At 36.6% G+C, this 15,337-nt stretch overlaps 1 protein-coding gene across 4 annotated transcripts in view; it reads right to left on the bottom strand.

Annotated features, from left to right (window-relative positions):
* The window catches only part of LNPK (lunapark, ER junction formation factor), a 54,812-nt gene that overhangs the window by 23,047 nt on the left and 16,428 nt on the right, over positions 1-15,337 (bottom strand). For all 4 annotated transcript variants that reach the window (XM_055718472.1, XM_055718473.1, XM_055718470.1 and 1 more), the window contains exons 7-9: positions 11,590-11,670; positions 11,450-11,501; positions 3,515-3,733 (exon numbers count right to left, since the gene is read on the bottom strand). In XM_055718472.1, the coding sequence (XP_055574447.1) occupies positions 3,515-3,733; positions 11,450-11,501; positions 11,590-11,670 (352 nt within the window). The remainder of the gene's footprint in view (positions 1-3,514; positions 3,734-11,449; positions 11,502-11,589; positions 11,671-15,337) is intronic.

Here is a 15,337-nt window from a genome sequence, read left to right as displayed (position 1 = left end):
GTGTTTCACAGAATCCCCCATAATGCCCAATAAACAAGGAGGACACTAAAGGGTAAGGCAAACTAACGCCACTGTCTGAAATGCAAAAATAATTTTTTAGAATATCTAGATAAAAGCACTACCAAGAGAGTAGAGTTTGTTAGCAAGCTGAATTCATTCAGAAGGAATTTAATTGAAAAATACCATGGAAAAAGCAGCACACTTCAAGCTTCTCAGAAGACAAGTTTAGCTTTCCTGCAGCTACTTAGCTGGGGACAGCACCAGGACATGCAGTGATAGCTTCCAACACAACCAATACTCTTTCATAAACATACACACCGAAGGTAACATGTACCTTTTCAGTAGACCAGACACAGGCAAAGACAACACTGCAAGTGGTACTATTTGATAAACAGATCAAAGATGGGCTTTAAGTTCCAATACAGCAGTAAGTGTAACTGCTAGGAGTTACCATCTCAAGCCTTCCACCTTTCAATCTTCACAGACCCGAGCAACAAAGGAAAAAGTAACTTTTAGCAGAATGTGCTATGCTGTGCTAAACCTCAAGCTGAATGCCATGTACAGCTAACCTCCACCCTCTGTAGCAAGTGTCAAAAACATTGTAGGAACCAAAGATTCTCAGCAGTGTCCTAAGTTGTACACAGAATGAGACTAATCTTGCCAGTAAGCTTGCAATACTTCTATCAGCACAGCCTTTTATAACAACTCTCATCAATACTGAATAACTGACCTAAACAGATTGTCCTAATCTTTACAAGCACAATAAAATTTGATCAGAAAATACTGCAATTTACAACTCTTCAACAAGCACAAAACACTGTAACACTCAACACAAATGTTTTTTTAAAATAACCCTCATTTTCACAAACAAGAGAATTTAATTCAGATCTCAATCAGTGAATGCATTCCCAAGTTACTACGTATTCTGTCAACAGGCAGGAAACCCAGACTGAGAAAACCCTCACAGCAGCAAGGCAGAACAAATTCAGTGCAACATAAATGGGACCTAATGCTTCGATTTATAGACTCCAAAAAAAGCTGTCCAAAGAAGAGTTCAGGCAAAATGCACTTCCTAAAGCTTCACGAGAATTATGAAAAACCCAATACTTCCGTTAAAAAAAATGAATGGACAAGTCCAACACAGATGTGACATCAATATCTCAAGATATAATCTGCAATAAAATTAAAACTCTATAGAATAATTTTGCGAATACATGGTCAAGACTGAAACATACATTAATCCCCATATTCAAAAACAAAATTTCCTTGATCTGTGTATCACAGATACATGAAAAGTTTTCAGAAGTCAATAAACAAGGTAAAAATTAAGTATTTACCCAGAATGAAACGTTGCAACACACTCCAAGAACACCTTTAATTACCTGCCTACTAATAACTCCAACCAACCATCTTAGTTCTCATGCTGTTATGGACACCAGTAATTAATATAAACATCAAAAGCAATCATTGTAGAAAGACTGGTCATTTCTGCAAAGCTTGGCAAACCCTCAAGTACCTGCTGGTTATTAATTTTCAAACATATGGGAGCTCTGTGGTAATACACGTTAAATTGATTCTACTCTACAAAATATAGTATAATGAAAATGAATTATTAATCTTCTCCAAAGTAGAGATAATTAAGGTTATTCATATTTGTTGCAAGCTATGCACAAACTTAGATGCAATGATATTATCTTACAGATATTGAATTCACATACTTTTCACTACAGCTACATGACTGAGATTTTATATGCCTGAAAAGTTTGGTGAAATTCAACAGAAAACAGGGCTTCCACATTAAATGACAATTGCAGTGGCTTCCATTGCTATCTATGACAAAATAATATAACTGGTCAGAATACCAGTTACCAGTAGGAAAAAAAATGCCTAGAAAGCATTATCATGAAAGCTACATTGAGTATTTTAATTAACAGGCTTGGCAACTGTCCTTTCATGGAAGTCCATTAATTCTTTTCCTTCTTCCTCTAAACCATTTCTGCAGTAAAGGCTGAATTTCATCCAGCTAATTCAATATGCCTGAACCTTCCCCTAGGATTAAAACTATCATATAGCTAGTATTATATTATATAGCCAGCTTCTTAAACAAGGAGGAGCGTGTGATTTTAAATTCATTAAAGAATTTTCAGTAAGCAGGTTTCAGTAAACATTGTTTGTAACCAAATGACCAGTTTCCTGGTGCAAGGAGCTTATTTCTAATACCTCAAGATAATCAAAACTTACTGATAATTTGCCTATACAGTTCACTTCAGGGATAAAAACAAATTTAGCAGTTTCATAATACAGGTAAACAACTACTAACAAAGAAAACAAGGCTTAATGGATTCCACAGAGGCACAAGAGATCAAAACTTTTCATGACAAGTTTACTCCACTACACTAGGCCATACAAAGAGGCATTTTAACATTCTGCTGCCCATCACCTTCTGTTAACAGACTGGGTGTCAATATGTACGTAGATTGTATCATGGAAATTAAGCAAAGACACAGAGTTTGTAATACTTCAGTAATTTTAAGTTAAAAATCAGGAACACTGGGTAGCAAAAAATATTCTTGATCACGGTATGAAGAGCAAAGAGCTACTCCACATTACAGTGGTGCTCAGAAGATTCTTGGCAAGTTGCATCCTTTCTATTTTCAAGACAGCACTTCATCTCCTTTCTCACCTTGTGATCCAACTTGCCAAACATCCTGCAACAAATGAAAGGCCCGGCACTAACCCACACACAGCTTCACCATCCATGAGGAGAATAAGAACAATGCTTCCCACCCAATACTCTCAAATTATGCTGTTCCTTCTATTGGAATTTAGTTCATGTTCTATTTAACAAAGTCCATGCCATCTGAACACTAATCCAAAAATCAAAGAAAAAGCATTTTCAGGATATGAAACCAAATTTTAAGGAGTACTCATTTCTACCAGATTTCAACCTGTTGCTAAACTTTTGATTCGTACCAAAATAACAATACAATTTTAGAGAAGAATTCAGCTACAGCTTAGACAACTTTTCTGGTATATTTGGTATTTTACACTGTAATCTATGAGTATAGATTGCATGACTATACCTCCTAGAGTAAAAATTTAAGTAAATGTCAAGATGCATGTTAAAAAAATATGTGCAGGGTTTAGTGAGAAACATGAATGTATTCTGAAAGTGTTCTCCTCTGTACCTGATTTATATAAGTGTAGAGCTCTTCTAAACCAAGAACATAAAAAGGTATGCTATATTGTTGACTACAGAATACTGCAAAGTTTTATTGCCATTTAAACAAAGAAGCCATAACAGTTAAATGAGCTCAGGCAATAGGTTTCAGCATCAAAAGGTGCCAGCTGTAAAGAGTTATGGCTAATTGAATATGGAACTCCTGCTTAATCAGATAACTGCTCTGCTATTTGCAAATGAAATGCCATTTCCGTACTGTCTGAAAATGGCCTATTTTATTGGTAACCAGAGAAAACAATATAAACTCTAAATAACATTAAGTGCTCTGTTTACCCATTCCAGGCACTGGAGTAGCAGGGGATCCAGGGCGTCTTGGTAAAACATTTGACTGCAAGGATGGTACAGCAGTTCTTTCTGGGGGTCCGCTCAGAGCTGACGTGTCTCTTTGCAGAACAGGAGATGCTGGAACCAGTGTTTTTGGAGAGCCTTGTTTGGAAGTTACAGGCAGGGGTGTAGAAGCATTTCTTTGAGCTGTGGTCCTCTGACGAATTTCTGACAAGAACACATGCATACCGAACTTAATATCTAGCATTATAAGCAAGAGATTAGTAAATGTACATTAATATCTTTACTCTGATCAGCAAATTACAGAGTCAAATAAAACCAGAAAGGTCTATAACTAAAGATCACCAGCTACAGGGCTGACTGAATTCGTGTCATTGAAATAAATCCCACACAGAATACTGTATTTTAATAGCAATAACCATTAACTGTTAGATACTTAGGGCAAAACTCTTCTAGAAGAAAATTAACAGATACCTACCTTGCCATTCAGTTCTCCAAGGCAGAATGTTGGAGATATGAACAACTAGATTCAAACCACAATGTACAGGCAGAACTGACCACTGTTTTTACTCTATGGTTTAAACATGCTTCCAAGTATTTAACTTTTCACAGGACCAAAAACTATTCAGTCAACGTATAAAACATCCAGACCAAGCACCCAGTTATTAGAAAATTCTCAGATTGGATAAATAAATTCTAAAGCCAGAAGAAAACATAATGCTTCATTAAGATCACAGTTTCATTCACCTTTTTTCAGCAGTCCTACAATAAGCCATGTGCTTGTGTTGTCGTGAAGCCAAAAATGGGCTCTGCTGGAACATGTCCTTACTTTTACCTCTTCTCACTCTGCTATTAGTTACTATTAAATCACTATTATGAAAGACTTAAGTTTCCTCTGTTGTTCTTACCTGAAGCCAGAGTTCTCCTTAACCAATGGGATTATGATCCCATTAATATATTAAGGTTTGGATATTATATTATTCATACAAACCTCAAGTTCCGGTATATTTATATACACTAGTTTGTTCCCCAAACAAGACAGAAACTGTGCTCATGAACAGCAGACACCGTCATCCATTCCTCATCCCATCTATACCCAACCACCTCTAGGGAGCCTTTGAAATACACGATTTCAAGAAAGGAAATTGAAATGTAACCCTTGCCTTAGGGCTGCAGACATTAACATGGTTACAAAGTGACAGCTTAGTCTCTAAAAGGTACACCCCAACAACGCCTACACCTAAGGCTATAGCAACCTAGAGTTAGAGTCTAGCACCCCTATTAGTTTGAACAAGCTTGCCGGTCTGCCTTCACAACAAATGGAATTTAACATTAGAATTGGACTTTAAATTCATCTCCCTAGGTTTCAAGATTAGAAAGATTTTTCCTGCTGACGTTGTCTCAGGCTGGAAGAGTTTAAATCTTTAGCAGGCAATTTACAGGTCCACTGGCAACCAGCCATGGGGAGATAAGATGGGTGTGTTAAAGTCTGAAGGAATGATCCCTGTACCTGAAAGTACACCACTACTACACTAAGCTTCTGTATGAGCCAGAGAAGGCAGGGAGTGCGCTAATTTGCTTACACTAGCTAAAAACAGAGTTGCTATCACTGGAGTACTTAGTCAAACAAAAGTTCTGTTGGAAAATCATCAACATCTAGTGCCAAGAAATTGCAACATACATAGCTTATGTTCTTGCCTACTTTTATGTACAGATAAATAGGATTAATATACACAAGAAAGAAAAAATGACTCTTTGGTGTCATCAGGTACACCAACTACAACTGCACAGTCTTAGTAAAAATCCACGTAGTTCAGTTTCCTACAGAGCAGAACAAATTACTAGTTCTCCCCCTCATGTGCGTGACCACATTACTTCATACAACTTTATCCTCCTAGTTAGATTACCCAATGACTAAAAAGATTTCGAATTTTAACTTTGTTTTAGCAATTAAACTTCGTCCCCTCACTGTTTAAACTGTCCAGAATCTGGAAACCAGGATAAATTGGTGAGGCAATTGCAGAAGTTCCATTAAACTTTCCTTGATGACTTACTTCTATTTTGAGAATTGTTCCTCTGTTGAAAGTTTCATTTTAATCAATAATTCATTTATGATGAACTTCACCATTGACATTTCTTTGAAAGCTTTTTCTGACAGACCTTAGTAGTAACCTTGCAAGTCTAACTACACTAGAGTAATTGCATTATCCCCTCCATGCCATTTGACAGGCATGACTCATCTATAAACAATATATTGACTCTGCCCTATGATCTATTTATCTATATGTTCAAGTTTGTGTAAGTTTTCAGTCTGCTATGTTTCAAAAAAAAAAAAATCAAGCTAAAAGGTATGCAATTTCTCAACTCTTCTAGCTCCACAGATCTTCAAAAAATGAGTGACAAATATGAAGCCTAGACCCACTTGATCCAAGATCATTTTAAATACCTATAAAAAGACATTCTAATCCACTGGTAAGATCTTCTTTTTCATTATAACAGCTACTTTATTATGGTTTTACATATAAAAATGTCAAAGACCATGACTATAATTTTCACATATGGATGTTACTTCTACATTTTGGAGGCTTTCTTCCTATATCATATGGTTTAAGCATGTCAGTTTTGGTTGCTTAACTGCTCTGAGTGTTTCAATAGGTCACCGATACATCCACATGTCTTCTGAGCCCATAATACACTGTTCCTAAGCAATTTTCATGCCAGCTGCAAGAGCTTTGCCCCTTTTGCCTGTTCTTTCTGAAAGGTCATTTTTGGCAAGCCTCCTTTAGAAAGTTACTTCCACTTTAACGACTCTTTCCCCATATTTTTGCTCCTACAAAGATGTTGAACTCAAGTACTTTACAGTTAGTATTAAGAAGATGTGCTTCAGTAGGTTTTAGTCTCATTACAGAGGTAAGAACGCAAGACTCATTGCTAGGTCCCACAAAATGGTATCAGGTTTTTCACAAGGCTTTCCCCCCACCCTCCACTTAGAAGTTCACTTGACTTTCACTCTATTCTTATTTCATATTTAAGTGAGCTTGCCAAGGCTCTGCTGCTCCCCAAGTAAGAAAAGTTACTAGAAGAATTTACATTATGAGAAGATGAGAAACGCTCCCCTTGCAGAGACCAATAGCCCATCCACCCCAGCGTATCAACTCTTGGAGTGGCTGTAGATGTTAATGTCAACACTCAAAACTCTGATTTCTTTTGCCCACATCTCTGATGCCACCCCCAGATCCATAAACACATAGTCAGGGACGTTAGAGAGTACAATCCTGCACAATCATTTTAATATCACATATAGACCCTGTTGCCCATGAACTCCTCTAATTCCTTTTAAACCTGCTATCCACTTCGACAATAACAGCCCTAATATTCTCCTGCAGTAACTGGGTATTATCTACATACTTCTCAAATTGCCTTATGTTGAGATGCAATGTGTTAATAACGAGCCTCTTCCAAAGTTCAGGTTTCCGTAACTTAAGTTCCACAAGTTAACCAAGTAACATGTCTGTCTGATCTCAACAGTAATACACTACTGCTTATGTAGTTTTAATAACATTTTGCAGTTTTCCCAAGTTTTTTCTTCCTTGAATGATTTTTGTGCGTCTGCAAACCAACTGTATGAAGACAAAGGACTTAAAATTAGAACTTTTATTCTTCTTTGGACTAGAGTTCAAATTCTGCAGTTACCAGCACTGAACAACACAGATACATAAGCAGACATTACTTAACATGGCCACTACTCACAACTGATGATTCAGTATGATCTCTTAAAGAATATTAAGATATCACCAGTGGCGAGGCAGCTGTATTTTTCATGTTTACAATCAAAACTCTTTTATTTCTCCCTTATTTCAAAACTCCTTGATTTTTGTAGAGAAGAATACATCATTTTTAAAGAGCTAAAAAGCACAAAGCAGGTCAATATATAGTTCACATAACTTGTTGGCTTTAGAGGCAAAGACCAACTGAGAATTTACTTTCTTCCTCCTCATGCCTGTACCCATCCCGCAGCCTGCAACCATCTGTTATTGCAGTATTTTTAATTCAGGTCATAGAGTGATCTCATTTACAATACAGCCCTGCTAACAGTTGTATTAGCACAACAAATGGAGCAGGTATCAACAAAAGGATATTGCTGATAAATATTCCACTGCCAATATATACTTACCCTATTTTTTTCATAGGGTCAAAGTACTATACGCTTATCAACTCTATCCCTCAAAACATTTCTGAGTAGATGAAATTGCACACTTGTTTTTTCAAACTCCTTTCCTTCTGGATTTATAGGTGCTTTCATATTCCAAACTGAAGATTCATTTGAATCATCTGTTAAAACTACAATTATTTAAGAAGCATGTGTCAAAATCACAAAACCTGCAGAGCAAGCTAAATTAAGTATGCAAATTGGGGCACTACCAGTTGTTTTTTCTAAGAACCAACTATTATACAATGCTGATGAAGTCTTTGTACTAATTAGTATGACGTACAAATTTCCTTTTCAACTGGTAAGCCAAAACCATACCAACTAACCTTTCATCAGCTGCCTCATACGCAACACTGTCCAATCTGATTACACATTGGTCATTATTTACCCTCTCTTCAAAAAGGGTCAATTACAGAGCTCAAGATAATGAGTTCTGCTGCCTGGCTAGTTTGCATCCAAAGTGAGCAAAGGGAAGATCAAGGAAGCTTTAATATTAACTTGTTTTAATATTAACTGTTCACAGATATTTTATCATTCCAAATCACTGTAACTCTACCACATACACCAAATTACACCACAACCACATTAAGGTGTCATCTAGTTACAATAAGTTATATACTGCACAGAACAGAAGCTAGTATTTGGTTTGGGCAGATATTAGCAATAAGCTAGTAGATTTTTAATAGCGAAAAACTGAAATTATTACCGCATGTACCAAGAACAGGTTATTTAAAAAATAAGTCTCCACAATTTCACAAGCTAAAGGCAAACAGAGTGTCCCTCCTGAACCATACTGCATCTACAAAATATAATAGTTTGCATATCCACTTTCACATGGATAAAAATCACCACTAATTCCAAGTTCAATGTTGGAATTCTAATTCAAAAATTGGAAAAATGAGAGGAAAGGAAGTTTTGCTGTATATGAACAAAATTATATAGAATCATAGAATCATTTAGGTTGGAAAAGATCCTTAAGATCATTGAATCCAACTAAGCTGTGATAGCTTACAAAATTTATTTTCCAAAATCCTTTCCAAAGCTAAATTGCACTTTTATTCAGGATAAAGTAAATTGCTTACTTTAATGTGGATGCACCCAAAGAAGCTGAATGATGTTTGAATCAGAGGTGTACTTTACATTCTCTCGGTTGTGTCCTCACTTAAGAGGTCTCTGGTTTACACCACAACATCTCAGAGAACAGCACTTACATTCTTCTCAAATGAAACTAAACATGGAACCAGTTTACAGCTAGCCCTAAGTAAAATCCCCTAAACACATACAGTGTAGGCAAATGCCTCAGCAACAACTTTCACTGTACAGATCTACTCCTATTATACCACTTATTAATACAGACCACAGCCTATAGCGGCTGGCTCTCAGAAATACTTCTAATTCTCTCAGAATCTGTCCTTTATAGCCTTTCTATTAACAGTCAAATCAAAAATCAACACAACACTCCACAGGCTGGATCCAACTAACCTGCTTTTGACTAACGTAGAACCCTATACCAAAAGCACGTGCACTGTGTTTTGTAAACCCAAACATACACAAGACTTGTTAACTAACAGAGACTGAGCAACTCACTTGTCACCATCACTACTTAAACAGGCTGGGCAGCGGGGAAGAGAACCGTTGTGTAACTCCTTGGGAGCTTCAAAAATGCTGGTGATATATCTTAATAAAGCCAAGGTGACTAAAGACTTCTCATTGTCTATTTAATTTACAGCTAGTTATCTCTATATCTCTATATAGAAACACACATTTCTAGGCAGTTTCATCCCCTGGTCACCATTACTTGCATTCTACAACCAGATCTGTCACCCTGCTTCTGGAATGATTGCTAACATATCTCAAAAGAGAACGATGAACAGGAAGAGTTTAAAAAAAAGACTATCTAAACAGGTATGACGGAAAATTCTTGGCAACCACCCATGAGCTGAGAAAACAAAAGAGAGTGTCAGAATGGCCCTTCAGCCTTAAAAATCTATGAATACTGCAGAAACAGAATGATGGGAGAGACAGGTAAGGAGCAAACTTCAGAAAAAGCTGTTGTGCCCAGGAAGAGATAAAAGAGCTTTACTGCTAACATACTGCACTGCAACTACCCACTGTCAACGTCAACAAGAAAAGGTGGTTTAAAAATATTTTTATGGCCATTTGAAACTACACAAAAAGAAGAAAACTGTGGATTTGACCACGCAGCTTATGAACACCTTTGTTAATAAATCCATGCTCTGCACACATCCAAACCAGCACTCCAAGAACAAAAAGACAAATAAAAGTTTGGTCACTCACATGAATTTGACACAAAGTTGACAGTTCCAATACACGCTCTGAAGCACTCATCTATTTTATGTGAAATTATGCACATCAGACAGTGCAGTTTAATTTGAGCACCAGCTCCTAAAGGTCTAAATTGGTTATAACAACAAACTAATACTCACTCTTTGCAACAGAGCTTTGTAGGTACCTTCAGCATTGTAAAACAAGGTAGCCTTTATTATACTGTGTTAATACTAGCATTTTTAGTTTAACTACAGCATATTATACTCAGCTTTACAAAAAACTTACAGTAGTTTTTCTGCATATAATTTTTAATTTATAGTCCATATTTTTAATACAAGCATTCTACTGGGAGAGTGGGGGAAAAATATCTTTTCAGTCTTGAAACCTGTGTGCGCAATATAAATACACCACTTTCTTGAAACACATGCAAGTTTTTTCTATTACTTTTATTTTTTTCAATAGCATCTTTAAATGGAACATCAAACTGGTAAAGAACTGTCCATTCTTTGCACCTACAAAATATCCAGTTTCTGCCCTACCTTTGTGGAATCTCTCCATCCACCATATAAAAGTATTTTAAGCATTGTATTAGGAATGCTCTAACTAGCCAGAAGTAGGAACAGAATTGAAAAGCTAAGTCAATGAACATTACATAAGATTTGAAAGCACCTTAGTATTGTAGAAAAATTTCAAGCGTGCCACAAGAAATTAATTTTCTGGCTACTTTATCATCAAGCACTGTTAAACACCAGAGCGAGTCCAGAGGGGGGCCACAAAGATGATCAGAGGGCTGGAGCCCCTCTCTATGAAGACAGGCTGAGAGAGCTGGGGTTGTTTGGCCTGCAGAAGAGAAGGCTCCAGGGAGACCTTACTGCAGCCTTCCAGTACTTCAAGGGGAACTGCAAGAAAGCTGGAGAGAGGCCTTTTACAAGGGCATGGAGTGACAGGACATGGGGTAATGGCTTTAAACGGAAAGACAGTAGATTTGATTAGACATAAGGAATAAATTCTCTACTGTGAGGGCGATGAGGCACTGGAACAGGCTACCCAGAGAAGCCATGAACGCCCCATCCCTGGAAGATTGTTCAAGGTCAGGCTGGAAGGTGCTTTGAGCAATCTGGTCTAGTGGAAGGCATCCCTGCCCATGGCAGGCATGGGGGGTTGGAACTAGGTGATCTTTAAGGTTCCTTCCAACCCAAACCATGCTATGGTTCTATGATCCTGCTGTCTAGAAAAGCATCAGACTTTAGTAATAGATCTGAAAAATACAGAACAGTAATGGGCATAGTCTAATAAACAGTCTATTAACCCTAAATAAAGGTCAACTGATCTACAAGTTTTATCACAGAGAGACTTCTGAAGTGGAAATCGCTATGAAAGATGAGTGTCTATGCTAAAGAGCAGCTGTTTTACAGGGCAATTACCTTGTCCAGGTCTTGGGGTTGCAGATGTTCCAGCAGATGGCAGTTCAGCCTCCTGCCAATTAATTATAAATAACATTATCCAACTGTTTGGCTCCATAGTATCTTTCATATTAAATCACTATCAATACCAAGAGTCTCACCTTTGCACTTGATCCCGGATCAAACCTTTCAAGGATTAATTTAGCAGTCTTGTAAGTTTCCTTCTCCATTACTTCCTCAAGCTGGAAACAAAAGGTTTCACACATCAATACAGAATTCTTCAAAGTATTTTCCCCTCATATCCTCCCACTTACAAGCAACTTATCAATGTTACCAAAAGGTGAAGCTCAGTCCAATGAACCCTTGTTCAAGCAAGTTCAGATACCTGCAGATTTTCTGTATTCAACAGAAATGAAATTTTGCTTTCAAAAATACTTTCTTAACTAATGGGCTACTTGTATTTAACAGCTTTATTGCAAGGAAACACCAAATATTGCTAATTGTTTACATATAATGAGGAGAATAATTACATGCACCAACTTCAATAATGGAATGTGCAAAAATCTATCAGCCATCATTATTGGAAGTTATTAGACATGACAAGCGAATGACAGGCAATTCCTTAGATTTATTTCCTCATAGCACTTAATGCTATTAATTTAAGGAAGGTCGTTAGCCAAGTGCTTTACAGAATAAAGTCTCTGTGCCAATTAACTGCTGTCAGCATCGATTTTAGATTATTTATTAGCAGAAGCAATTAGCTTGCTGCAAATGCTGTGAAAACTCACTAACTAGAGAACAGCCATGGAATTTGCTGAAATGCCTTTAAAGGCTGAATCTCCATCTTTACAGCGATTCAAACCACTTCTCAGAAAAAAGGAACATGTTAAGAATTTAAATAAAAAAATTACTGAGAACTATGCATACTTTAGGGAGTGTAATTAAAGCACTTCATTATTACAGCATTTTATTTACAATGCACTCAAGTGGCTTTATAGCTAATACATGGGCTTAATTAAAAAAGTAATCAGTAGTAAAGTATCATTTTAGTGATTAACAGCCAACATCAGAAGAAGCTTAACTTCAACTATCTCCACTTTAAAGTTATGACAAATAGCTAATATGTATAGAAATTACAATGCATTTTACAGTTATCTTAAACAGACCTTTTGTCCCAAATATGCTGACTAATGGCCATGTTTAGCTAAAAGTGAGGGGTCTGTTTGTTCTTAAGTTTGCTGTTGGCATAAACTGCAAAACTGAAAAGGTCAGTGGTCAAAAAATTAAGTTCTCTCAAACTCATTTATCACTACTAAAATAACAAATGGTGCAAGTTAACATGACTTTTACACCATCATTTAGCTAGTGAGAAACTAAAGTTTCAGCTGTTCTGCATATACAGACCTTGTAAGGGTTTTTACCTTTAGACAGACCTCAGAAGCTAAATAAAATTCGCTCATTTTAATGGATACACAGTATCCATTAAACACTCACTCCTACACACTACCTGAAGTTTAAGGCAAGGAACACTATCCAGGCTGTTAATTAAGGACTGTTGAAACAAAAGGGAGTGAAAAGGGAAGTAAAAATCAATTTCCTAAACTTGTATTTCAGCAGGACTTTGGAGTTAACCCACTAACTTCGTAAAACAAATGCCACACACTGCAGTAAGATCAGAATTAAGAGTCTAATAGGAAAAATAAATTATTTATTGCTTATAAAAGTGAAAACCATAAGGCAGACCTTTATATGAAGGGGTAAGGTTAGTGAGGTGAGGCTGCCAAGTGGGGAAGTGTTAACAGTCAGTGTCAATATCTGGCCCCCATATCAAAATAAAAAATGCCACTTTACATTACTGAACATTCATGCATGCAATTGTCTTTGTAGCCACACAGGAAAATGAGAAATAACATTCTGCAGGACAAAGTGACCTTTCGGAAGAAAAAAAACCTGGAAGGCTCCACCATCACTTGACACTTTCCTTATCTGACACACTTCTTACATTTCAATATTAGATAATATGGTAGTTATTTGTGGATATACAAGTTTTGCAAAAATAGTAACATTATCATGAAAGGGAAAAATTTAGCTCTCATCACAAGATTCAGATGTCAAAGTTATTTTCACATTATATAGTTATTAGATGATTCAACAAGTTACTCTTCATATTTTGAAATTCATATACAGCTTTATAATTCCAGTAAAGCTAAATCTGAACAAGAATTAAGTTTCACAACTGACCACAAGTTTCTTGACAATGTACAGAAATAGTCAAGATTTCTAAAAGCACACTCATAGTTCTCATGGTTCTCCTTCTAGGACTTATTTTTCTAAAAACCAATTGAATTTTGGCTGACAATACTAAATACTAAGGAATCAAACAGGTCAAAATTTACTTTTTGAACAAATTAGCATAATTACTAGAAGCATAGTTACCAGAAGCAAGTAAGGGCCTAAGTAAGCATAGCAGAAGAAACTGGCTTGTGGACTACTTGTTCAATGCAAATCAACATACTGACTTCTGGTGTATTCCTCATCCTGAAGCATTACCTTGGGAAGGTTACCTAGTGCTGAGCACTGGCTCACTAATGCAGCAAATTGCTTGACACCTACTGCTCTTTTTCATAATATACTCTTCAAGATCCAAAACTCTTCTCACAAAAACATTTCTACTTTCTGCCAAGGTCTAATTCATAGTCTGTTATTATCAGCAGCCTTAAATACTGAGTAACCAGGATCACAAGTGAAGTCTCTACGAAAGTTAATACCAGCCTAATCATGGATTTTTCAAACTTTTTTCATGGAATTAACCACATCCTAATAAAGAAGCATGGTTATATACCACATTCTCTCCTATGAATAATTGCATGGATGGCCTCCTCTCCAACCGGCAACCAAACAGAATTCCTGTAGCAACACTATCAGTTGCCTATACTGAAAAGTAATACGAGTAATGTATTTTAAGCTTCTTGTGAAATTTAGCAACTGGAGGTCTTAAGTATTGGCATGGTGCAAACTACTTACGTGCCATAATGCTGTGTGAGTTCTTAAATTGAATTACTTGGTATGCTGAACCCAACTATGAAGAAGTTATTTCTTTAGGTTCACACAAAGCCACAGGATTCATTTTGGTCTACCATGTTAAGATAAGCCAGTACACACAGCTAAAGTTTCCTTAAAACAGGACATAAATTGTTTAAGCCACAATAATCAAGTATACACTGGACAGATCCATGCAAACAGTAAAACAACCAAAGTAACTCTTTTGTGTGAACACTACATTGAAGAAATACCTCATTTGATCGTTCAGAAAATACAATTTCTAACCATATTTTGAGCTTCCAATTGCACATCTGCAGTACCCTAGCATATACAGGGTAGACAAGACTGGGCTTATACAACAACCAACTCCTAGCAGAGGTTTTGTCACATACTGAAGGTTATCAAACTATCTAGTCTTCTATGCCTGGAAGGCTCAAGGTATGAAGTTCATTAAACAGTAGTTATTTTAAGTAACAAAATTCATATGCTGCATTTTTTCCATTATTAACATAACTGCAAGTCATCCCTGAAATCAGACTTCTTACTTGGAAAATTAACAGATACAGCTTCATAAATTCTTACCTGAAATGGCTAGGAAGTTTTTCAAGTCTAATGTTGTATTACAACTGAGCAAACTTCAACTAAGTTTAATTCTGACATGAGCAAAGTAATTACTATACTACGTTCACAACTCTGTCCTCGGGCTAAGAATTATCCCATCTTTAAGACTGCTGCTCCAGGTAAAGTCTCCACTAATTCCCACTTGCAGCAGATTAATATGAGTCCTGTACCCTTGCTTTAATATGCTTAACCCTCTGAACTTGCTCATCTATACACATTCAGGCTTAAGGGCTGACATCCTCATTA

This window comes from Falco cherrug, chromosome 8 (assembly GCF_023634085.1).
Source record: "Falco cherrug isolate bFalChe1 chromosome 8, bFalChe1.pri, whole genome shotgun sequence".
NCBI lineage: Eukaryota > Metazoa > Chordata > Aves > Falconiformes > Falconidae > Falco > Falco cherrug.
Note: the sequence above shows the minus strand (reverse complement) of the source record. Positions and strands in the feature narration are given on the sequence as shown.